Source organism: Cavia porcellus, unplaced genomic scaffold (assembly GCF_034190915.1).
Source record: "Cavia porcellus strain 051 isolate PalLab524CR breed Dunkin Hartley unplaced genomic scaffold, mCavPor4.1 scaffold_6, whole genome shotgun sequence".
NCBI classification, from domain to species: domain Eukaryota; kingdom Metazoa; phylum Chordata; class Mammalia; order Rodentia; family Caviidae; genus Cavia; species Cavia porcellus.
Genome location: NW_026947489.1, coordinates 21667036 through 21690101, shown reverse-complemented (window position 1 = coordinate 21690101; position 23066 = coordinate 21667036). Strand labels below are relative to the sequence as shown.

Below are 23066 nucleotides of genomic sequence, written 5' to 3'. Positions count from 1 at the left end.
GTGTTTGGTCCTGGAAGAAAACATGATTGGGTGTGGTGGTTATCTCCAAAAGGCCAGGGCTAGCAGGGCCGGAAGGAAGGAAGGAAGGATGGAAAGAAGGGCTTTCCGGGATCAGAGGCTCTGTCCTGTGAGGGAGAGAAGAGGCCAGGGAAGGACGTACCAAGCACGTCTGGGAGCTGGAGTGGGTGGGTGTTAACAGCTTCTGCTAAGGGCCTGCATGACACAATACTGGGATGCTGGTCCTGGTGGCCACGGAAGTCTTTCCAGGGCTGTGGTCCCAAATCAGGGAGGGGGCAGGAGTCATGGCCTTAGGACTCTGGCTGTACTAGTGGAAGGGAGCCTAGGATAAAATCGCCCATCTGCTTCAGGCTTGGCCACCCACCCTTTCTCTTCTATCCCTGGAGCCTGTGGCTCAGCTGGGCAGTGCTGCTGCGGCTGGGCCATCCCGGTGCAGCCAGTGTCCCCACAGCCAGGCCGGAGCCAGGGCCAGAGCTGCCTCTCAAGCACACCCAGCTCTGGGCCTGCAGAGGGCCAGGAATTGTGGCCATCCAGCTCACTCTGGTGACTGAGCACAAGTTCTCACCACACCAGCTGCTCCCTACTGCCACGAATCACTGGGGAATCCGCCACCCACCTTCTCCCAGCACAGGACTGGCAACAGGGCCTGGCATGAAGCCACCTTGAGGTCTCCCTGTCTCCCTGTGGTCCTTCCCAAGGCCCCTCGGGACATGGGGTGTTAGGCTGTGGGAGCGGGAAGGTGGACAGGGCGAGTGCCGGGTGGTGTTCTCATTACCAGCGAACTGGCCACCTTCACACCTCCTGGCTGCCTGCTGACACAGAAGGTGTCAACTTGGGAAAGTGAGTCTGTGGGGGCTGCCAAAATAGTCCAGTGTCGTCCTGGGACGGGATGGGGGCCAGGGCAAAGCTGTGTGCTGTGTGTGTGTGTGTGTGTGTGGTGGGGTGGTCTGGAAGGGTCCCCGAGATGAGGGCCCAGCCAGGGAAGTCTGATAACACGGTCCGGCCTGCCAGAGTCCTACCAGTGTCACTGCAACTAGGAGCCACCAAGGGAAGGTCACAGAGTACCCAGCCTGTCCCCAGATCTGAATGCACAGCCTCAGCCCAGAGGAAGACACTGGGCTCAAAGGAGCCTCATTCCTGACCCCAAGTCCCCAGAGCCAGGAATCTGACCTACAGGTCACCGGCGCAGAGTTGTGGGTGAGGCTGTGCTCATTGTGCAGGATGGGGTTCATTGCAGCTCCCCAGGGAATGGGTGGCTGACTCCTGCAGCACTATGGACCCCGGAGACATGGCCCCCAGCTAGATAGTGGGGAGATCCCAGGGAGGGCAGGGGTCTGCAGTTGGGAGCTTCCTTCCCATCATGGGATTTTGGGACAGCTGGAAGCCATGGGTAGTGGGGCAGTGCTGGGGCTGGAGCCCCAAGGGAAGGCATGGGCCAGCAGATGTGCTTGGGCCCTGTCTGATAAGTGGGGAGCTGGAGTCTGGGGGAGGCAATCCGAGGCAGGAGAGGGTGGGAGGGGAAGAGCTGGGGGCTGGGAGCCAGTCAGGAGGCACAGAATGGGTGGCCCCTTTGCAATTTCCCCTTCCTCCAAGGAAAAGGCTGAACCATGGAGCCAGTGCAGCAGCTCTGGCCCAGGCCAGCAGGGGCTCCACTCCTGACCTGGGGCTCAGTCTCCACATTTCTGAAATGGGCGCCTGCTGAGGGGTAGAGGGAGCACCTGTGTCTCTGCCCTGGGTGTGCGAGTGGCCTTCTACAGCTTCTGGGAAGGACAAGGAGGACAGCAGGTGATGCCTTTAGGGCTTGGGCTCTACTCTTGGGATGCAAACCAGCTGAGGACGGGGCTGCAGAGCGTTTTGCCCTCCCTCCCTCCTTCCTGGTCTTTCAGCAAAGAAATGCGTGTTTGTGCTCCTTACAGAAAATAAAATATGGGCAGGACCAAGGAAGGGAATGTAAATCACTCCAGTTCTGTCACCCAGAGGGAAGCGGCGCTAGCCCTACATCCCTTCTCCAGGTTCTGCTTTCGCGGGGCAGCTCTGCCCCCACCCAGGCCAGGCACAGATACACTGAGGCAAAATGTGGCACTTGCTCTGGGAGTGTTCAGGTTTCAGGGGGTTTTGTTGTGAGGTGTATGTGTGTGTGTGTGTGAGTGAAGCTGGGGCTGGCACTCAGAGCCCCTTGTGGGCCAAGCATATGCTCTGCTACTGAGCTATCCCCCCAGCCTGGGCTTGTCTTTTTTAAAAATACCAGGCAGAACGTCAGGTATGGTGGCACACGCCTGTAATCCTAGCACTTGGGAAACTGAGGCAGGAGGGTTGTTGTGAGTTTGAGCCCATCCTGGGCTACAAAGCAAGCTCGAGGCCAGCCTGAACTGCACAGTGATACCCTGTCTCAAAAAAAAAAAAAAAGCCAGGCAGAGTGGTAACACATACTTATAATCCCAGCTACTGGGGAGGCTGAGGCAGGAGCATTGTAAATTTAGGCCCAGCCTGGACTGTAGTAAGACCCTGTCTTAAATAAACAAATAAGGAAACAAACTGTTTTATGAGACAATTCACTACTCAAGAGTTTTGTGTGTTATATTTAAAATTTTTTAAAGCAGCACAAATGCCTGCCTGGCAAGTACAAGGTCATGAGTTCGCTCCTGGTACCAAAAAATAAAGATAAAAATAAAACCAAAAACTGTAATAAATATTTACCTTTTTTTTCCTGCATTCCGGGATTGAAGCCAAGGCTGTTGGATTCATCTTGCAAGTGTGCTGCAGCACCTCGTGGTTTACATGTCCAGCCCTTCCAATTCTATGTTTAGACAGGGTCTTGCTAAGTTATCTAGCCTCCTGCCTCAGTTTCCCAAGCAGCTGGGGTTAAAGATGTGCCCTGAAGCCCAGCCTCACGGTTTTCGAATGGGCAGTTCCATGGCACTAATTACACTCCCAGTGAGCCCTCAGCACACCTGTCGCCACACCTGCGTCCCAAACGGTTTTCTCACTGCGAGAGAAACTCTAGTTCTTGAGCAATAACGCTCTCCTGCACCCTCAGCCCATCGCTCGATAACCTAATCTGCCCCTGTCTTATGATCTGCCTATTCTCGGGCTGCTGTGTGCGTGAATCACGCAGACTTTGACCTTGTGGTTTGGCTCATCTTACTTAATAATTCTTCTTAGTAAGTCTTCTTTCACCCACATCGCCGTGCAGGGGACGGAATGCAGGGCCTCACACAGGCTAGGCGAGAGTTCTGCCCCTGAGCTTCATCCCTGGCCCTTTAAAAAAGTGTTTTAATTTGAGACAGAGTCCAGCTAGGTTGCCCAGGCTGGCCTCCAACTTTCAATCTCCCTGCCTCAGCCTCCCAATTACAAGGATTACAGGACTGCACCATCACCTCAGGCTTTGGAATGACAGTTTTGTTTGTTTATTTGTTTGTTGTAGACTTTTGAGGCTACTGCATGGCTTGGTCCTAACAGTTTAGTTAATTGTGTACACGGAGGTTCCTTAAGGCTTTTCACAGAGGCACAGATTTATCCTGTGTTTGAAAAATCATGTTTAAATTGCACATGTAACGCATGAATGCAGTCTGCTTGTGAGACACAGACACATGCAGAGAATATTAGTCTCTCTGACTACTGCCCGGAGCCCAGCCTTGCCCCAGCCCCACAAAGGACGCTGTTTCACATGATCACACACCACACGACAACATGACGGTCGATAATGGACCAACTGTAGTCGCCAGAGACGTACCACCTGGCCAAGCTGAGGCTACCTTGGTTTGCGTAGGTTCATTCTGTTATGGTCACACAGAGACAAAATCCCTAATGGCACATTTAGAGAAGAGGCATCCCTGTCCCTAACTGACATGTGACTGCTTGGGGCTCTGTCTGTGTAGAGATTCTTATATGTTTATATAGAAAATGCACACACACACACACACACTCACACACACACAGTGCTTACACAGGGCTGGGGATTTAGCTCAGCAGCACAGTGCCTGCTTGGCAAGTGTGAAGTTATGAGTTCGATTTCCAGTACATATGCAAAAAAAAAGTGCATATGCAAAACAGGCAATGGGTACAGGTCTATAATCCCAGCAGTGAGGGAGGCTGAGGCAGGAGGATCATAAGTTCCAGCGCAGCCTAAGTAGTTTAGTTAATGACTTAGCAAGAACCTATTTCAAGTGCAATGTTTCAAAATATAGATAGATAAATAAGTAAATAAGGCTGGGGATGTAGCTGAACACAAAAGCCCTGGGTTTAGTCCTCATCACCACGAAATACAAACAAACAGGCCATATGTATCAGGTACTGTCAATCACAGTGCACTGCTCAGCGGCTTGGTGTTGTGTTTTAGGTTCTGGCTTTCTTTTCGCTTTGCTCATCATATCCATGATGTCACACTAAGTGGGTTTTCTCCAGCTTGGAGCCATGGCTGTGGGATCCCGGTCCTGTGACAGGCTCCCTCTACCTCGCCCATCTCTCTTTTGGCTCCTCACAAACACAGTGGGCCTCAGCGAGGACGGCAGCATGGCTGGAGTTGGCCAGGAGGCCCAGGATAAAGAGAAGACAAGAGCCTGTTGGGTCACACAGCCCGTCACATGGGCGCTGAGCCAGGCGTCATCCACTTCTTAGGCCAGCCCAGCACTCCTGACACATCCACCCATCAGCACCCCTGCCCCTCGGCCACACCTGGTTTCACAGCTCCAGCCCCAGAGAGAAACCCTCTCCTCCCTGGCATGGCTGTGCACTCTGGGAGGCTGAGCCAGGAAGACTGCAAGTTCAAACCCAGTCTGGGGAACTTAATGACTTAGCAAAACCTTGTCTCAAAATAAAAAAGATGAAAAGATCTAGGGATGTAGTTCAGTGCTAAGACCCTAGATTCAATCCTCAGTACTGTAAAATAAAATAATAGCTTAAAATTTTTTTTAAAGTCCTCTTGAAGTCCGAGGAAGGTCTGCCTGGCTCAGATGCAGAGCTCCCAGGCAGCTGAGTGGCTCTCTCTGCTGGTGGCATAAGAGACTGCAAGGACGCTAGACAGCCGGGTCCAACCCTCTTGACCAGAGAAGGGAGACCTCCTTCAAGGCAGGCAGTTCTGGGAGCTGCTCCTCCGTTACACAGTTGGAGAAACTGACGCATGAGTGAATCCTGCACCTTTGATTTGGGCTTGGTCAGTGGCTTAATCCCTTTATGCCTCAATTTCTTCGATTTTCACTCTAAGGCTCAGACCCACTCCCACTTATCCAGAGCAAGCTAAGGCCCCAAGTGTGATGCCCAAGGACAGAGGTGCGACCTACTTACATTATCAGCAGGCCAGCCGGTCATGGCTCCGCACCTCCTCGGAGCCTTTCCCGGAAGCCAAATCTCTCTCTCTTCTTCCCACCCCCACCTCCTTGCCACCCTGCCTGTGACGCCACTGGCTGCTCACCCAGCGGGTGCACAGCTAGATAATCAGATTATGGGGTCCAGAGTAATCTATTCCAGATGGCTGGCCACCTCACCTCTCTGTTTGGAGGTGTATGTGGGGGTGATGTGCCCAGGGGGCTCACATGGGAACTTCAGGGGCCGATGGAGAAGGAGCTGGGCCTGCGTTGCTGGGCCTAAAACTGCTCTGGGTCTTGTTTTTATCTTCTTGTGACCCAAGGGGAACAGGATCTAGCGGAAAGAGGCTGGTTCCCCCTCTTCCCCCATGGCTTCTTGTTGTGTATTGGGATTGAACTCAGGACCTCAAACTTGCCAGGCAGGCGCTTATGCCGCTGAGCTAAACCCCCTCACCTCCAGTGGCTTTTTGATTCTCTGGGTTGGGGGACAGTATTGCTTCATAATTCTGGGGGAGATTTTATTACTTTATTTTTTGGTTGAATGCAAAGCCTTCACACTGAGCTGTATCTCCAGCCCATTTCTTAGTTTGAGACTGGGTTTGCTGAGTTCCACAAGCTGGGCTCAGCCTCCTACAGTACTGGAATGACAAGTGGGCACCACCATGCCTCGCTGAGATTTTATTTTTTATACTCAGATTCTCAGGCTCCATCCTCTAGGATTCTGGTCCATCAGTTCCAGCGGGGCCTGGAAAACTTGTTACATCCCCAGGGGCCTCTGGGATATAAGGCAAGGCCCACGGCAGAATTGAGGGTTCAGGGTTCCCCCCTCACTCCTAAGGCATCCCCAGGATGAAAGGAAGCCCTCGTGTCCTCTAGAGGAGACAAGGAGAGGAAAGGAGGGCAGAACACAGGCTTTGGTCGCCAGGTCGGCCCTGCCAGGTGTGTGACATGGGACACCTTCTCAGAGCCTCTGTTTCCTCCCCTGCTGAGGCAGCACACTGCCCACATCAGTGTGCTGAGAGGGAACAGAGCCCAGCCACCCCCAAAGACAGTCCCCACCACACAGAAGCAGAAACCATGGCTCTGAGACGCAGAGGGCCTGCCCAGGGGGCACATGAGAGGACATAGGCTCTAACCACAGGCCTGACTCCAGGGGTCTGGGGGCTGCGTGCAGGTGGGAGCTTCTTGCTGACCCCCTCTCCCCTTTCAGGGCTGATGCAGAGATACTGGAAGGTCTCTATTTGAGACATCAAAATTAGGGTGCAGCTATCGGCAGGCAGTGCTGCTTCCTTCTCCTGAGGCCCCTGGCCCTGCAGCCAGGGATTAGGGCTGAGAGGGACATATTTACCTAGCACCTCTGATTAGCACTCTGCTAAGGGGGGCTGGCTGGAAAATGAGGGCACCACAGTTGGGCCAGCATGGTGGGGGTGCTGCAGTGCCAGGATCAGTCCAGGCCGGAGGAAGCAGCTTGGCCTAGCTGGAAGGCTGGAGTTGGGCCCTGAGGCGGTTATGGTTCTGCCTGTCCCCACCCTGCCCCAGCTGAGACTCTTGCCTCTGCTCTGGTGGGGCTGAACCGGCGCCTCGTTTCCCAGCTTTACACTTTGGCAGGCCAGGGCAGGCTCTGGCAGGGGGCAGCAGCCACTGGCTCAGGCACTTGTCAAAACACAGGCCCACAAGTGTGAAGGCCTCTGCCCAGCAGGAGGGTGAGTGGGCCCTGCGCCTGGAGAGCTCGTTAACTCAGCTCCTAGAGCAGAGGGGAAAGGAGGCCACGATAAGGAGATCAAAGAGGATGGACAGGGAGAGGGCCTGGCCCAGCTGGGCTCCAAGATGTTCCCAGAGACCCCTGGGGCAATATGAAGGAGGGTACCACGTGTCAGCCTTGAGGACAGAAGACCCAGGCATGGGGCTGGGGTGGAACTCACCTACCGCCCCCCATGGCACCACCCACCACCTTGTGCCAGCTTACCAGGCTCTTTCCCTGCCCTCCTCTCTCTGATCCTGAGGATTGAAGCCAGGACCTTTGCCCTGAGTCACATCCCCAGCCCTTTTAAATTTTTTTTATTTTGAGACAGGGACTCACTCAGTTGCTAAGCTGTCCAGGCTGGACCCAGATCTATGATTCGCTGCCCCTACCTCCCAGAGTGCTGGGATTATAAGACTTTGTCACCATATGGGCCCCCCTCTGCCTTTTTAGTCCTCCCTCTGCCTGACACTGGAGATGTTCTTATCATGCTCCCTCTCTTGCTGGAAATCTCTCCACAGTTCCCACTTGCTCAATGAATGCTATTAGGTTTCAGGTGAGAATTCTTTTTTATTTTTCAGATGAGACGTGTTGAGCATGTTTTCAACACATAAAATGCTGCCCACACATGTGGCCCCTTGTCCAAATATGCCTGTTGACTTTCTAGCTAATAAAATCCAAATTCATTTTGAAGCACTGTTGATGGGAAGCCCAGAGTGGTGGTTTCCTGTGGAGCAGGCAGCTGGGAGTGTCAGTGGTAGTGGGAGAGACATTTGTTATGCTCTTTGTATCTGTAGGTCTTTTTGACTTTTAAGTACGTAAGCTTATGCTTTCAAATTAACAAAGACACGATGATAACACACCAGTATTTGGTCACTCTGAACTTCCTCCACTACTGGTGACAATGTCGTATCACAGTCAAGGGCTTTTCTGGACACTCAGATTGGCAGCCCCTGGACAACAGGGTGCAGTCCCTGGGCAATGACCAGTGCCCAACTGCTTTACTTTAGGCCTGGCACCACTGAAGAAGCCCAATCACGGGGCTTCCCGGTCAGTGCTCAGCTTTAGATCTCGGGTCCCAGGAAGGCATCACCCAGAAAGGGTGCACCCTATTGCAGGCGGAGGGGAGGTGGCCCTGCCTCTCCTGGATGGGACCATGGTGTGAGCACTGTGCAGCTGCTGGGCAGAGGAGATGTGAGGAGGTGAGAGCAGCAGGCAAAAGCGACAGGGGGCGGGGATGGTAGTGGGCTGATGTCCCAGGACCAAGTCCCTTGGCCTTCACTGCCAGGATCCAGCTCACCCATTAGTTTCATGGGCCTGAAGGCACTGAAATAGATCCCAGAAACCACTGTAGGTTTGTTCCTTATGTAAGGGGGGAAGTTTCAGTATTTTATTTTGTAGTATGATATTCACCTGCAGACTCTTTTATCAGGCTAAGGAAGTCCTTCTCTGTTCCTAATTTACTAAAAGACTTTATTATGAAATGGTGTCCCGTTCTGTCAAAAGTTCTTTCTGTATTATTTCGATTCACAGTGCATTTGACAAACCTCTTACACCTGCCCAAAGTGGCAGCATGTCAGCGATAGGATAGTGGCAGCAGCTGTGGTCACAGCCAAGCCTCGGGTCCTGCCAGGCTAGGAGCGTGCCTGCAGTGTAGGGTGCAGCAGGCTCACCCCTGCCTCTGCTCTCCAGATTCAGCCAGCTTGCCTGCAGGCCCCACGCCTGGCCCCTACCCTATTCCACAGCTGCTGGTGCAAGCCAGGAAGCTTCCGTTATACCCAGCGCAAAGAAGGGGCAAGACTAAAGAATTTACACTGGGTCCCCAGCAGGGGAAGGTGGACCCCAAATCTGGGACCAGACTCTCAGTTCGCTTTAATCTGCAGTTACTGCCAGGTACAGGGCACAGGCAAGAAGCCCACAGGGGGGAGGAGTGTGCAACCAAGGGCCCCCCACTTTCGCGCCCCCCAGGTTGAGGGACGGCTCGCTTTGATGTGCTGAGCAGCTAGGCAGGGGCCATTTCACACCAGAGCCCCTGATAAAGTCTCCGCATAAAGTCCCTGTGGCGCGAGACACTCCCTGTCCTACCTGGGGCTGGGATGCAGCTCGGTGGCCGCCGCGCTTCGAGGAGACTGCGACCTGCCCCGCCGCCCGGGGGCGCCATCCCCCGAGGTGCGGACCCGCGGGGGGACCGCGGCGCAGCGCCAGCGAGCGCGAGAAGCTGCGCATGCGCACGCTCGCCCGCGCCCTGCTCGAGCTGCGCCGCTGCCCGCCGGTGGTCCGCGGCGGCCGCCGGCTGCAGCCTCACGAACACCCAGACGCTGCGCCCGGGACCCGCTACATCGGCCGTCTATCGGCCGTGCTGGGCCTTGGCGACGTCCCCGCGAGGCTGTGTCCCGACCCCAGCAGGGCGTCCTGGGGGCCCCGCGTTAATGGTCAGTGGCTCCTGCCCGTGCAGCTCGCGTCCGCTGTCGGGGTGGCGCCCCCTCCTGCCCGCGCAGGGCACAGGGACGCGGCCTGGGTCTCACAAATCGCGCGCTCCTCTCTGCCCGCGCAGCTCTTTCCCGGCCGCCTGCTGGCTCTGCTCAACACCTGGCTTACCCCCCTGAACTAGTTGCCGGCTGGCCGAGGAGCCCAGGTGACAGCGGGTGGCTGGCGCCCCATCTGAGAACCAAGGCTTTTCCGACGCTTTGCTGCCAGAAGGCACCGGCGCCCCTGGCGCAGGCCTCACCCAGATCGGCCTTTCCCAAGGAGGTGCCTTCCCTGGAAGAAGGTGCTGTGGGCTGGACTCTGAAGCTGTTAGGAGGCCCTGCGCTGCCGTGTGTATTGATTTATTTGTGAATTAATTACTTGTACTGGTGTCCCTGGGCAGTTCTTCCTCAACGTGGACAGCAAGCTCCTGAGAACAACATATGAGCCTGGGGAGAGGTTGTCAACATCAGTCCCCAAGCGCATGGCCTTCTTCCTCCTGGCCTGCTCCTTTCTGCATGGGGCACCCTGGAAGGGGTGGCTTGGGGATTCCTGAGAGAAAGTGTCAGCGAGGGCCTGTTCCTCTTTGCTTTGAACCTGGTGGGGAACTGGATATGCATTTTACAGAATCAGGCTGCACTCAAACCCAGCTAGGGCTTGGGAATCGGAGCTCTCCGCCGTTTAGCCAGCTCGGTTCATTATGGGGCCCAAGTGGGCGCCACATCCAAGAGGTCGCCCCGGGTTCTGATTCCCTTTGGGCTGCAGTGCCCTGAGCTTGGCCTTGTGCGTTTCTGTAATTTAGGGCCTCAAAGGACCAGTGGGGTCGCAGCACCCAGCCTCACTGGGGTTGCTGAATCCCTGCGCCTACTGGTGGTATTGGATCACGAAGCCCTGGGCAGAGGGAGGCTGGAGCCAGAGCAGCCTGGCTCAGCGGCAGGGTGGGATTTCCCAATCACCACCCAGTTGTAGAACCTTTGCATCACCTCTGAAAAGAAACCCTGCCCATAGTCCCCAATACTCCCGTTCTGCCCCCACCTCAGCACCCAGTCCTCCACTGTTCTGTCTTTGGATTTGCCTGTCCCAAACATTTCACGTTCAGAATCACACAGAGTGGCCTTTCGCATCTGGCTTTTTTCTGAGCATTGTAAGTCTCGCCCGTGCCTCCTGTGTATCATTCGCCATTCCTTTTTGTTGTATGACATTGTTACGCACTTCCCACCGCAGTTTTATGTGGATCATGGATAGTGGAAGATTGTGGTTTTGCTTTTGTTTTTTGAGACAGTCTTGTGTAACCCAGGCGAGCCTTGAACTCACTATGTAGCTCAGCCCAGGGCTCAAAACCCACAGTGATCCTGATCTCCTGCCTCAGCCTCCCAAGTATTGGCGTTACAAGACATGCACCTTTGTTTTTGTTTTTAATCCGCTTCAGAGAGCTTTTGCAGGGCTCAGGCCAGCCAGGAGGAGCAGTGATGCAGAGAGGGGCGGGGCCAGGCCTGAGCCGAGTACATTTCTATGGCTTTTAGCTTCAGAGTGGGACCCAAAGCTCTGCAGGGATTGGGGGGGGGTGCTCACACCTCCCCTTTTCTCCACCTCTGCCCCCACCCGGCACTCCCCTCCTAAAACGGTAACTGGGGTTGTCTGAAGTCTTCCACCCCCCTGAAGTTGACCTTGTTTACAAAGTCTATTTGCATAGCAAAGGCCCAGTGGCTCAGGATGGGGAATTAAAGTTATTAGCAAGTCTTTTCACAGATAAGTGGGGCTCATCGGCTGCCCCTTCCCTGAGAGGGCCTCTCCTCCAGCACAGCGCCAGCGTATTAGCGCCTGGGTGTGAACTTTCATTAACACATCCTTGCTAATAGCTTGGGGTCCGGGACTGAGATAGGAAGGGTTTGCCTCCCTCCTGCTGCTCCAGCCCCTGCCCATCTTCCGGCCCCCCATCTGCCCCTGGAAGAGACCCTGCGTGCCCCATTCTCAGCCAGCTGGTGAGGTACCCCAGTTTTGGGGTCATGTTTAGGGTGGATGGGCAATTGGTGATGTCACCTGTAATCCCAGCACTCTGGGAGGCTGAGGCAAGAGAGACTGCAAGTTCAAGCCCAGCCTGGAAACCTAGTGAGAACTTGTCTCAAAAAAGTTGTTTAAAGGGTATAGAGTGGATGGGGATGTAGCTTAATATGAAGCCCAACACTGTGACTGGAACTAGGCAACCCCAGAGCTGCGTGCTTCATTCTGGGTGCTTTGCTTCATCTGAATGCCTGGGGCTCAAGAGCAAAGGGTGGTTGGTGGGCAGCCCAGGGCAGGTGTCCCCTCTGGAGCCATCTGAGTTAGGACCGCTGGAAGAATGGCATGACAGTGATCATGTGGGCAGAGGTGGGTGTCTGGTCAGGATGAGCCGTCTGTCACCAAGAGCTGGCAGCTGCCCATTGTCCCAGTCTGAGCGGGCCCACAGCGATCCCTGATGGTGGAGGAGCAGCTGCCCCGGGCCTGGCTGTGTGCTCTGCTGCTAAACCAACTGCCCAATGTCCCTGTGTGCAGCTGTAGTGTCGGTTTGTAACTGTCTGCAGGTCAGAGGACAGAAGTGTGGAGAGGAAGCCAGCTATTTCACAGAGGTAGTTTGTTGCCTTTGGGGTGGTGGCCATTAGGCAGGTGACCAGTGTGTTTCACCTTTAGAATGGCCTGCTGGCAGATGTGTGTGCATTTCCACTGGGGCATGCTCGACTGGGTCCCTCAGGCCCTGGCCAGCAGCAGGGAAACTGTGTACTGTGGGTGTTAAGGAGGGGTGACCAGGTTGGCTGCTGGATGTTCAAGCATATTCTTCAAGGACATAGCAAGGTCCTCATCTGAGCACAGGGGCAAAGCCAGAGCGGTGGTGGCCAACTGCTGTCCATGTTGGCAGATGGCAAACATCCTGGAGCAGTGTGGGCCTGGGGTGGGGTATAAGGCTCCTGATGTCTCCAAGAGGCACTGCGGGGGGGGGGGGGGGCTACAGCCCTCCCTCCTGGGAAGTAAACCCTGCAGCGATTCGCCAGGCCCTGGGTCCTTCTCTCCTTCCTCTCTAGATCTGGCTCACAAGGCTCCTTGGAATGCCGATGTCCCATTCCAGGTCCCCCACTGGGGGACACAGGTGAGGCCTGGTGTGGAGCAGAAACCCTGGGCGGGTAGGGCTGCCTCCTGGGCCCAGTGCAGCTCACAGAGACCTTCCCTGTGGTGCAGCGCCGGGATGCAGGCTTCTTTCCTGAGAGCCTGCATCACACTTTCCCGACTGTTCTCCCCGGTGGTCTTAGTTTGGGGACATGATCTCTCCTTTCCCCTGCAGGGACAGAGGAGCCACAGGCCTGCACCACCTGCACCTCGAGGGCTCAGGAACCTGACTGCCAGGCCACTGAGAGGGGCTCGTGCTCTGTGGCACCAAGGGGTCACAGGGGCCTGACTGACAGACTGAGAGACAAGGGGCTTTGCATTTGATCTCAACACCTGGACCCAGCCCAGTCTCTCCTGGGAGGGTGCTGGGTTCTTGCTAAAGGCAGTGGAGCAGGGGTTCTGGCTTGAACTTACCCATCAGGTTTCAGCCTGTCCCAAGCTATGTGACCTGTGTCTCCATTTCCCTCTGTGAATCAGGGATAATAATGACATCTCCTCTGCACCCTATGAATGTTGGTCCCCGTGACCTTCAGGTTGGGTGTGGGCCAAGGCCACTTTCCTAAGGTCACCTGCCTCATCTTGCAAAAGGGGCTGCCAAGCACCTACCAGATGGAGGAAACAGCTGCCTTGGCACGGTGTTTTCATATCCTGTAGCACCAGGGGAAGGGGTCCCTGGTGAGGACCTCCATCTGGGGACATTCAGTCAGACAGTATCACTGCCTGAAGGGAGGTATCTGGCCAGCGAGAGGCATGGTGTGCAGCCAGCAAGGGAGGAGAATGGGTACAAAAGAAGCCACATACATGCACACACATCCAGCCAGGCAGTTTAGCATCGGCCACAACTGCATGCAGTTCTCAAGAGAACCACAAGGTGTCCTCTGACAAGTGGACCTGCCCTTCTGGGGATCCTTGGTCAGTTTCAGTGTTTTATCCTTCTTTTTTTTTTTTTTTTTTTTTTTTTGGTCTTTTTGAGACAGGGTCTCACTGTGCAACTCAGGCTGGCCTTGAGCTCACTTTTTGCCCAGGCTGCTCTTGAATTTGCAATGATCCTCTTGCCTCAGCCTCCTGAGTGCTGTGATTACAGGCATGTGCCACCAAGCCCTTTGTTTTCTTTTCTTTTTTTTTTTTTAAATTTGAGACAGAGTCTCACTATGTAAATCCAGGTTGGCCTTGAACTCGCTATGTGGCCCAGGCTGGCCTCAGACTTGCAGTGATCCTCCTGCCTCAGCCTCTTGATGCTGGCATAACAGGCATGCAGCACACCAGGCTTCCCTGGAAGGGGCAGTTTCTAGAAAGCAAGAGTCTCTGTGGGGAACTACCCAGATGACTCTCCCTTAAAAGAGGAGCAACTCTGTCCATTTTGGATAAACTTGGCTCTATCTCCATGTATTAATAGGTATAGAGCTATAGAGCTGGCCAGGCCATTTCTTTGTCCCTTTAATTGGCTTCAAGCAATGTAAATTGGGCTGCTGAAGAGTTGATATTTAATTTCCAAGGCAAAGAGACATGTCAGTGTTATCCCGCCCAGTGACTCCCCAAATACCTGGTTGCGCTGGGCAGGATGGAGAGCCGTGCTCCATGCTGTCAGCTGGGACCGAGCCTCAAGAAAGAGGCTGTGACTTCCCAGGGGAAAAGGGTTGCACATCAGACCTGACGCACTGGCCTCTAATTATTAGCTCCTGCCTCAGCTGTGTTCTGCAGATCGCTCTCTCTGAATTCCTTGCCCTCTGCTTATGGAAGAGGTGATCTCAGACCCACCTAGCCCAACTCATGGCAGTCACGGATTTCCCGCCACTCTCACTGTGGCTCACCCCGGAGCCACGCCCCTCATGGAGAATTTATAAACCCAGGTTGGGCTTTGGGCGAGGCCTTTGCTCTGGAGAACCACCACCTTGGCTGGACTTAGGACCTCCTGGCTCCCCACAACGGTATATATGTCTGTGTTTTCTTCTCACTGTGGGTTGCTTTGGAAGGGGTAGATTGGAATTAAATGATTAGAATTCCAATAACCTTTCCTTGGGATTACAATTATAAACTTTCTTGGACCTTGATGAGGATGGAAAAGGCTTCTCTGAGAGTCTCCAGGACTCCTGGTCTCCTCTAGTGCCCAGCCCAGTGGGCAATGTCGGCGGAGGCGCCTAGCAGCCACAGTACCCAGGTGGCCCAAGCCTGTCACCCCATCAGGGATGCTCCTCAGCATCACTTCAGTTCTCTTTTCCTTTTGTTCTTTGTGGCGCTCAGCCAGGAGCCACACCCCAGCGGGAGCTAGCAGGGTGAGGAGGAACAGGAGGAGAGGAAGGGGCCTGGCTGGTTGAGGAAGAGGCTGTCCCTGGTCCCCAAGGCTAGCAGTGGTCCTCTGGACTGGGAGAGCTATGGCCGGGCCCTGCTGGGTCTGGGCTTAGTGGGAACGATGGGGCCCAGCATGGCGACTTGGAGTCTGGAAACAAAACTGCTATTTAATGGGGTGACACTGTGCTCCCCACTCTGGCACCAACAAGAGGCTTAGTGTTTGACGGTCCCCAAGGTATTGTTCCCATTGCTGCCTCCATGGCTTGCGAGCCCAGGGCCCTCAGGCTGGGGGTGGTTATCGCAGTGTGCTTCATGCTGGAAGTGGCAGCCCAGGCTGAGGCCTGTTCTGAGTCCCTAGGCGGCTGGGTGGCTGTCACTTGCGGAAGTTCTCTTTCTGGAGCAGCGTGGAGTACCTGCGTAGTCGGATCCACTCTTGGTCTTTTGTCACCAGGGAAGTCTTCAGCTTCTGGAAGCTGAAGGCCACAAAGCCAGAGGTCAAAGATGCCTCCCCACCTCCTGCTCCCTGGCCTGGGGCAGACCCAGTGCTCAGGGAAAAACTGAACATGACAACTAGTTCACCTCAGGCTGTCCACATACAGCGGCATCCAACACCCTTTGCTGAGAGCAGGCCAGGGCTGGAGGCCAGGAGGTGCGAGTGGATGGGTGGCTTGGGACTGAGGAAGAAAGGTGCATTTGCAAACAAAAGCAGGTGTGCACACACAATGGAATATTACTCAGCCTTCAAAAAGAAGGCAAGCTGGGCATGGTGGCTCACCCCTGTAATCCCAGCACTGGAGAGGCTGGGGCAGGAGCATCATTGCAAGTTTGAGACTATCCTGAGCTGCAAAGTGAGCTCAAGGCCAGCCTGAACTGCATAGTGAGACCCTGTCTCAAAAAGATCAAAAAAAAAAAAAGAAAAGAAAAGAAAGAAAGAAAAGATTCTGTCTGTTCTAGCAGAGACCTTGAGGGCCTTATGCCAGTCACAAGGGACAAGAATCATCGGCCACTAATCTGAAATGTTTGGGTTCAGTCGTACAAATCAGAGCTCAAAGACAGCAAATTAAAGCATGTTCAGCACAGACCACGCCATGACCGTGTCTCACTGTGTGTGCAGTGGGGTCTGGGGGTTCCAGGGGGCAGGGAGTAGGGCTGGGGTGTGCTGCTGCCTGGGCTTCCACCTTGAGTGACAGAGTAAGATCAGGCCAATCAGCAAGAGGGACGCTTTGAAGAGAAAGGCAAGGACTGTGGCTTTGGATTTGTTTCTTTAAACTGCGTGTGAGACATCTACACAGACACAAGGAAGTTCTAATTTAGAAAGTAACCTGTACCGGGGTGTGGTGGTGCACACCTGTGATCTCAGCACTGGAGAGGCTGAGGCAGGAAGATCACTGTGTTCCAGGCCAACCTAGACTACCTAGTAAAACCCTGCCCAAAAAACAAAAGCAAAACAAAAGTGATCAACAAACTGGGCATGGTGGTACATGCCTGTGATCCCTGCACTCTAGGAAGCTGAGGCAGGAGGATCACAAGTTCCTGTTCAGCTGGGTGAGTTAGAGACTTACTGAGAACTAGTCTTATTTGATTTTTTGTTGTTGTTGTTGGTACTGGGGATTGAACTCATGACCTCACCCTCACCAGTCAAGCTCCTGAGCCACTGAGCTAAATCCCTGGACCTGAGAATTTGTCTCAAAAGAAAGACAGACTGGCAGGCAGGCTGGAGACCCAGCTGTGTGTGAAGGCTGGCATTTAATCCCTAATGCTGCAAAAAAAAAAAAAAAAAAAAAAAAAAAAAGAGTACTCTGTATTTGCTTCTTTATAAACGTATACAATTACTCATACACTGAGAATAAAAACTTAACTCACGGGGGTTGGGGATTTAGCTCAGTGGCATAAGCGCCTGCCTTGCAAGCAGGCAGTCGTGAGTTCAATCCCTGGTACCGATAAAAAGGAAAAAGACAAAAAAAAAAAACTTAACTCACATCTATTTTTTGTTCCCATAACCAATAGCTTCCTTTATATCTGTTAACGTTTCTCCACTCAAGGTCACTCAATCTAAAAATGTACTTAGAAGCCTGCAACACACTGCTGTGCACCCTGCTTTCTCCACTTGAAATCAGCGCCCCTCCCAGGGAAAGCTCTGTTTATGCCTGGGTCATGGGCTGCAGTGTACACCATAGCGGGCAGGGATCTTGTCCCCAGCAGCCAGAAGCTCAGTGTGCTGTGGCTCAGACCCCGCCCCTTCCCGCATGAGCCTGTGCCCCCGAGTGGGCAATCCCACAAGCCTCAGCTGCTGCTGCTGCTGACAGTGATAAAGGTGGTGCCTGCCTGTCATCTCAGCATTTGGGAGACTGAAGCAGGAGGATCCTGAACTTAAAGTCAGCCTGGGCTACAGAGTGGTAAATCTGGACCCTGTTCAGTCATCATCGATCGTCCTGCAAAGTACTTAGCGTAGCACCCGGCACATAGTAAGTGCACAGTAAAGCTTCACTAATTATAATAATACCGTGCTGGTGCTGATAAATAAATGTAAGTGAAAGAGCTGGGCCGAGGGGTCGGCACAGCCTTGCCTTGGTGAATGACTCTGCAGAAGGCAGCTGAACAGAAAGAATTTGAGACTGAAAACACAACCGTGAACAGCTCATGCAAGACGCGGATGATTTCTGAAGCATGATGCTGGCAGGCAGGAGGGCTTTCTCTGCAATAAAGGGGCACTGGCCTTCACAGGGTGCCCCACACAACGTCCAGTTTTCAAAGATCAGCGGGCTTTGCCCCAGGTACCCTCAAGACAGCGCCAGAGTCAAGCCCTCTCCGCCTGCCCATTTGCCGAGCTCTGAGGCTCTCACTCCGCCAAGCTGCGGCTCAGGTCCAGCTAGGAGTCACTTAGTGCCTCTGGCTAAAGAAGCAATCAAAATGACTTCAATCCAAAGCCCAAGCAGAAAATTACTCACCACAGCATTGAAAAAACTCTTAAGACAAAAGAGGAGGATATCACAGAAGAAAACCCAGGACCAGTTGCAGAAGAGGAGAGATTTACCACCATGGTGGGTAACCGCAAGATTAAATTTTAAATCCTTAAACTCCAAATTAGGACTGGGGATATAGCTCAACAGCACCGCGCCTGCCTGGCAAGTGCAAGGTCCTGAGTTTGATTCCCGGTACCATCCAACTAACACTTCAGATTAAACTAACACGGAGCTATGGATTTGCCTGCCTGCTTTTGCATCCAGTGTAGGAAGGGGCACAGGAAGGCCTGGCAGTGGGGTGATGGCAGCGAAAGGCAGCCAGCACCCTTCCTTTGAGTGCTTTTTCTTGTCCAAAGACAGAGAGAGGGAGGGGGCACAGTGGAGTCCCCAGTGGAGCCCACGAGGTCTGCCAGCTGCAGCCACTTTGGCGAAGGTCACCTTTGTGTCTCAAGAGGCTGCAAAGGAAAGTGAAGACAGGCCCGAGCTCAGCCCTTGTGTGCTTGGGTCACCCTGGACCCCCCCCTGGCAGGAAGTGAGGTGGGAGTGACGCAGGTTATACACAGTATGTAATATTACACTGTCACTGAGCGTAGTGATAGACACCCGGCATCCCAGCACACTAGGAGGCTGAGGCAGGAAGACTGCAAGTGGGAGCCCAGCCTGCACAACGTAGGGAGATCATGTCTCAAAAAAAGGACAGGTGGGCCGGGGATTTAGCTCAGTGGCACAGTTCCTGCCTGGTAAGTACGAGGTTGTGAGTTCGATCTAAAAAAACAAAGGATGGGAGAGGCTGGGGATGTAGATGAACCCTGGCTACAACCCCCAGTACTTCCCAAAACCAAACCCTGTATTGGCAAATGCTAGCTTTTGGATACTGGATGTCCCCTGAAGGTTCGTGTGTTACAAAGTTTGGTCTTTAGCCCGACACTGTGGAGAACTGGTGGGAACTTTTAAGAGGTGCGGCCAGCTGGGAAGTCTGAGGTCACTGCCCGCCCCTTCCTTGTCCTCTTTTTTGCTTCCAGGTCATGTGGGGAGTGGACCTGAGACACTGCATGTTCCTGGGCCAATGTGCTCCCTCCATGGGCCTGGAGGAGTGGCCTTGTTCACCTCAAAGGAAATCTCCAGCCACCTTTCAGTTTATTTCCTTAGGGGGGCGGAGAACTAACAAGAAAAATGATTTTCTTAAAATTCAAAAAAACAGGGCTAGGGATTTAGCTCAGAGGCTCAAGGGTTTGCCTGGTATGTGCAAGGTCATGAGTTCAATCCCTAGTACCAAAACTAAACAAAAAAACCACGTTAAATTATATTCTGGAGTGACATAAAGTCAGACTGCTGGTGGTTTGTAATGGTAGGATTATGCATTTTTTCAGTTTCGTTTTTGGCATCTTCCTGTTTCCTGGATTTCTGCAAATATTTTTATTAGAGAACAGAAAGAATGCATACAGTACTTTCTCTCTTGTGACGAGGCAGTAGCACTTCCCCGGGGCCCGTTCCCACGCTCAGGTGTCCGAGCCCTGGAGCCACAGGTCAGTGCAGGCTAAGGAAACGGGCTCAGACAGGAACCACTTCACACGCCCAGCGGTTCTCAGGCCCCAGGGAGGAGCAGGAAGCCCAGGCCACGGCCCTGGTGGGGAGAGCTCCCCCTGCAGCATGGCTGACCGCAGGCCCTTGGCCTAATTTTCACTATTATTTTTAATCTGTTCTCCAGAGCAACACATATTTGTGACTTTTTTTTTTATTGATACTGGGGATCGAACTCACAACCAAGTGCTTGCAAGGCAGACGCTTATGCCGCTGAGCTAAATCCCCAGCCCCAAGCAACACATATTTGTGATAGAAAAGTTGCACAGGGAGAAAGCACAATGAAAAACCACCACACACACTTCCCATCACCCAAACCTAACCAGTGTTTCTACTGAGTACATTTCCCATCGCCTCTTTTACTCAAAGTCGGCATTCTATTGTAAATAATATTTTATAAACCTTCCCATTCTTTTAATTTTTCTTTATTTATTTAGGTTTTTTGAGACAGGGTCTTGCTAGTGGTTCAGACTGGCCTGAACTCACTATGCACCCAGGCTGGCCTTGAATTTACAGCAATTCTCCTGCCTCTGCCTTCCGAGTGCTGGGATTACAGGCATGCACCACCACACCTGGCATTATTTTGAAAATTAGCAAACCTGTAGAAATGAACCTTGGCCTAGATTCACCAGTTGCTAATGCTTTATTGCCTTGTCTTTCTCTCTCCGTAATCGTGTTCCTAGAATTCACCATCTGTTAACATTTTAACTGTGTCTGTCTATAAATACTTTCCCAGGCCACTTGAAGTTGTGGACATTATGACATGTCCCGCTAAGTTCTTCAGCTGTGTCTTCTAAGAGCAAGTCATCAAGGGTTAGAGGAGAAAGTCCCCATGTGAAGAACAGCCCAGCCTTGTCTGCAACTGTTTAGTAGAGGGCGTTGTCAAGTCAAGGGTCACCTTCTCCACCAGCCTCTGCCTGGCACCGCACCACCCCGCCTCCCCGGATGAATGGACCGGCTTCTGTCTGCAGCCTGGTCCCACGTAAGAAGGGCACGGCTGCGGCAGCTACGGGGCTGGGAGTGCAGCTCAGTAGATGAGCGCTGGCTTAGCGTGATCAAGGCCTAGGTTGCAATCCCGGTACCCCTTCTACATCAAAGGAAAGGAAAGGAGGGCAGGGGAAAGGAGGAGCAAACGGAGAGGGAGGAGATGGAGCTGTCCGCCAGAGCTGTAAAGCAACGGCGAGCTGTGGTGCCACCTAGTGGTAATGTCTAGAATTCACCCAGGCTTGTTTTGTTTTGTTTGGGGAGTAGTTTGCTAAGTAGTACTGGCTGGCTTTGAGCTCACTTACGCACTGGCCTCAAACTCATGGCAATCCTGCTTCAGCCTCCCGAGTGGATTTTTGCCTTTTGAGACAGGGTCTTGCTCTGTAATTCAGGATGGTTTTAAACTCACCATATAGCCTTGGCCTAGTCTTGGACTCACAGCAATTCTGCTTGCTTGATATGCGTCACCTTATTTGGCTCCCCCACGCACATATGATCCTTATCCTATCTACCATTATTAAGGAACTGTCCTGTACCCGCCACATTACGTGCATTATCATGCAAACCCCCAGCAGCTCATCGTGAGACAGGCAGGAGAGACTCCTGGGCTCTAAGATGGATCTATGCTGGTGGTGCAGAGGGGAAAACAAGCAAGTTCTGGGGGTGTGGGAGAGCAGGGAAAGGACCATTGTCTGTGTCAGTGATGGCGAACCTTTTACGGCTTTCTGTGCTAGAAACAGCCTGCTGTGGCACGCGTGCCATAGGTTTGCCACTGCTGGTCTAGGTGATGGGTAAAGGAAAGGTCTCAGGCCAGCAGTTGGCAAACTTTTTCCTGTAAAGGCCAGAGAATGAGTCAGCCAGCTGTATGGGTCATGTGGTCTCTGTTGTCACCATTCAGCTTTGCAATTGTAGCAACCATAGCAGACAGTGACCAACAGGGCAGGACTGTGTTTAAATAAAACTTTATTTACAAGGAGCTGGAGTCTGGCTCAGTGGCACAGCACTTGCTTAGCATGTGCAAGGTCACAGTTTCAATCCCCAGCACCAAAGTCAAATCAAAACTATTTTATTTTCAAAACTAGGCAGTGGGTCAAATATAATCATAGTTTTCCCTGTCCTAACTCCTGCCTAATAATCCAAGTGTGCTTTTTTAAAAATGAGAAAATAAAAAAGATGCTCATGGGGCCTGGGAATTTAGCTCAGCAGCATAAGCACCTGTCTGGCAAGCGCGAGGTTGTGAGTTTGATCCCTGGTACTGGAAAAAAGCAAAAACAAAACAAAACACCAAGATGCTCACAAAGGGAAGAAGGTCAGCCGAAACCTTCCTTTGTTGTCAAGCCAAATTACCTACTCTTTTCTAGCTCCTTTGTACCAAACTGGAGTCCGGTACCTGGGGGAGCAATGTAATGCCCAAGGGACCCTACAGAACAGCAGACTCCTTTGTCTCCACCCCAGACATGGGCCCGCGCCCCGGGAAGAGTAGACACCAAGAGCCTTACCTCTTCTGGAGCAAGAGCTCACATCTTTTCTCCAGTGGTAACGCCAGGTTCTCTGTTGAGCCCTCTTGGGAAATTGTTCGATTTTTGGAGATATTTTTCAGAAGTGGGTAGGCCTCAAAGTTAAAACAAAAAACAGAATTCCGGGTGTCCTCAGTGTCACTAGTGGGCTCCTCTTTTCCTGGACAGTCACCTGGGAGGAACAGGAGCCCATGCTCTGAGCAACTGCTGGCCCAAGGGCTGTGGGGTATGGGTGGGGAGGGCTGGGCCTTCGGGGTTGAGCTGGGCAGGGCCACCTGGCCAGCTCTGCCTGGCGAGGGGGTCTGACTCCAGGCAGACTGTGCCAGCCCTTGATCAGAGACCCCTGTGGGGACTGAGCTGGGGCATCCTCTGGCCTATGGGGGAAGGGACTCGGTAAAGAGGATGCTGGGCAGGGTTTGCTTTGCAGAGGGCTGTCGTTGGGTGGGTCCCACTCCCCTTCCTCACCCTGGAGCAGGAAGCAAGGGTGGTGTAAAGACACAGCAAACAGGGGCTTCCAGGTCACAGCCAGCCGGGGGGCTCTGGGCAGAGCGAAGGCACAGACGACTTCAGCCTTGGCCACGTCCATGAGGCTCATGGAGCCGTTCCTGGCAAAGGTCAGCACCTGGGACACCAAGAAGTGCCAAGTGGGGACCTGGGTCTTTGTCCCCCATGGACAGCACAGCACAGAGGCCACCCCCGCTGGACACACAGCACAGGCACAGGGAATGTTTGGACTCTCGTGTGGCCAGCCCTGAGGTCCCTCTTAGATGTCGAGGGACATGTGTGCATGCTGACCCTCCTGCCTGGTCCTGGTCTCTCTCCCAGGTCTCACCAGCCTCCCTTGCTGCTGACACCCCTCATGCCATGTCCCCCACCCAGGATCTGAGTGGTCTCTCCTGCCCGGTGACTCTCCATGATCCTACTATCCAGCCCCGTCCCGTGGGCAGGTGCACATACCCTCCTAAGCTGGTCTCTCTGCACCCCCTGCACCTTTGCACCCCTACACTGGGGCACGGATTTGATGCTGAGCAGCCTGAATGTCCCCCCATGCTTCTCCTCTGCAGAG

General features: G+C 53.4%; 1 protein-coding gene across 7 annotated transcripts in view; it reads right to left on the bottom strand.

Annotated features, from left to right (window-relative positions):
- Window positions 1-14133: 14133 nt before the first annotated feature.
- Wdr93 (WD repeat domain 93) overlaps window positions 14134-23066 on the bottom strand; it is a 65546-nt gene continuing 56613 nt past the window's right edge. For 5 of the 7 annotated variants that reach the window (XM_013158498.2, XM_063250035.1, XM_063250038.1 and 2 more), the window contains 3 exons: window positions 22466-22622; window positions 21983-22172; window positions 14134-15428 (listed from right to left, as the gene is read on the bottom strand). In XM_013158498.2, coding sequence (XP_013013952.1) covers window positions 15329-15428; window positions 21983-22172; window positions 22466-22622 — 447 coding nt within the window. In that variant the 3' untranslated portion in view covers window positions 14134-15328. Of the gene's footprint in view, window positions 15429-20123; window positions 20865-21429; window positions 21739-21982; window positions 22173-22465; window positions 22623-23066 lie in introns of those variants that run through there. The other 2 variants (XM_063250040.1, XM_063250039.1) reach the window with 2 other exon arrangements.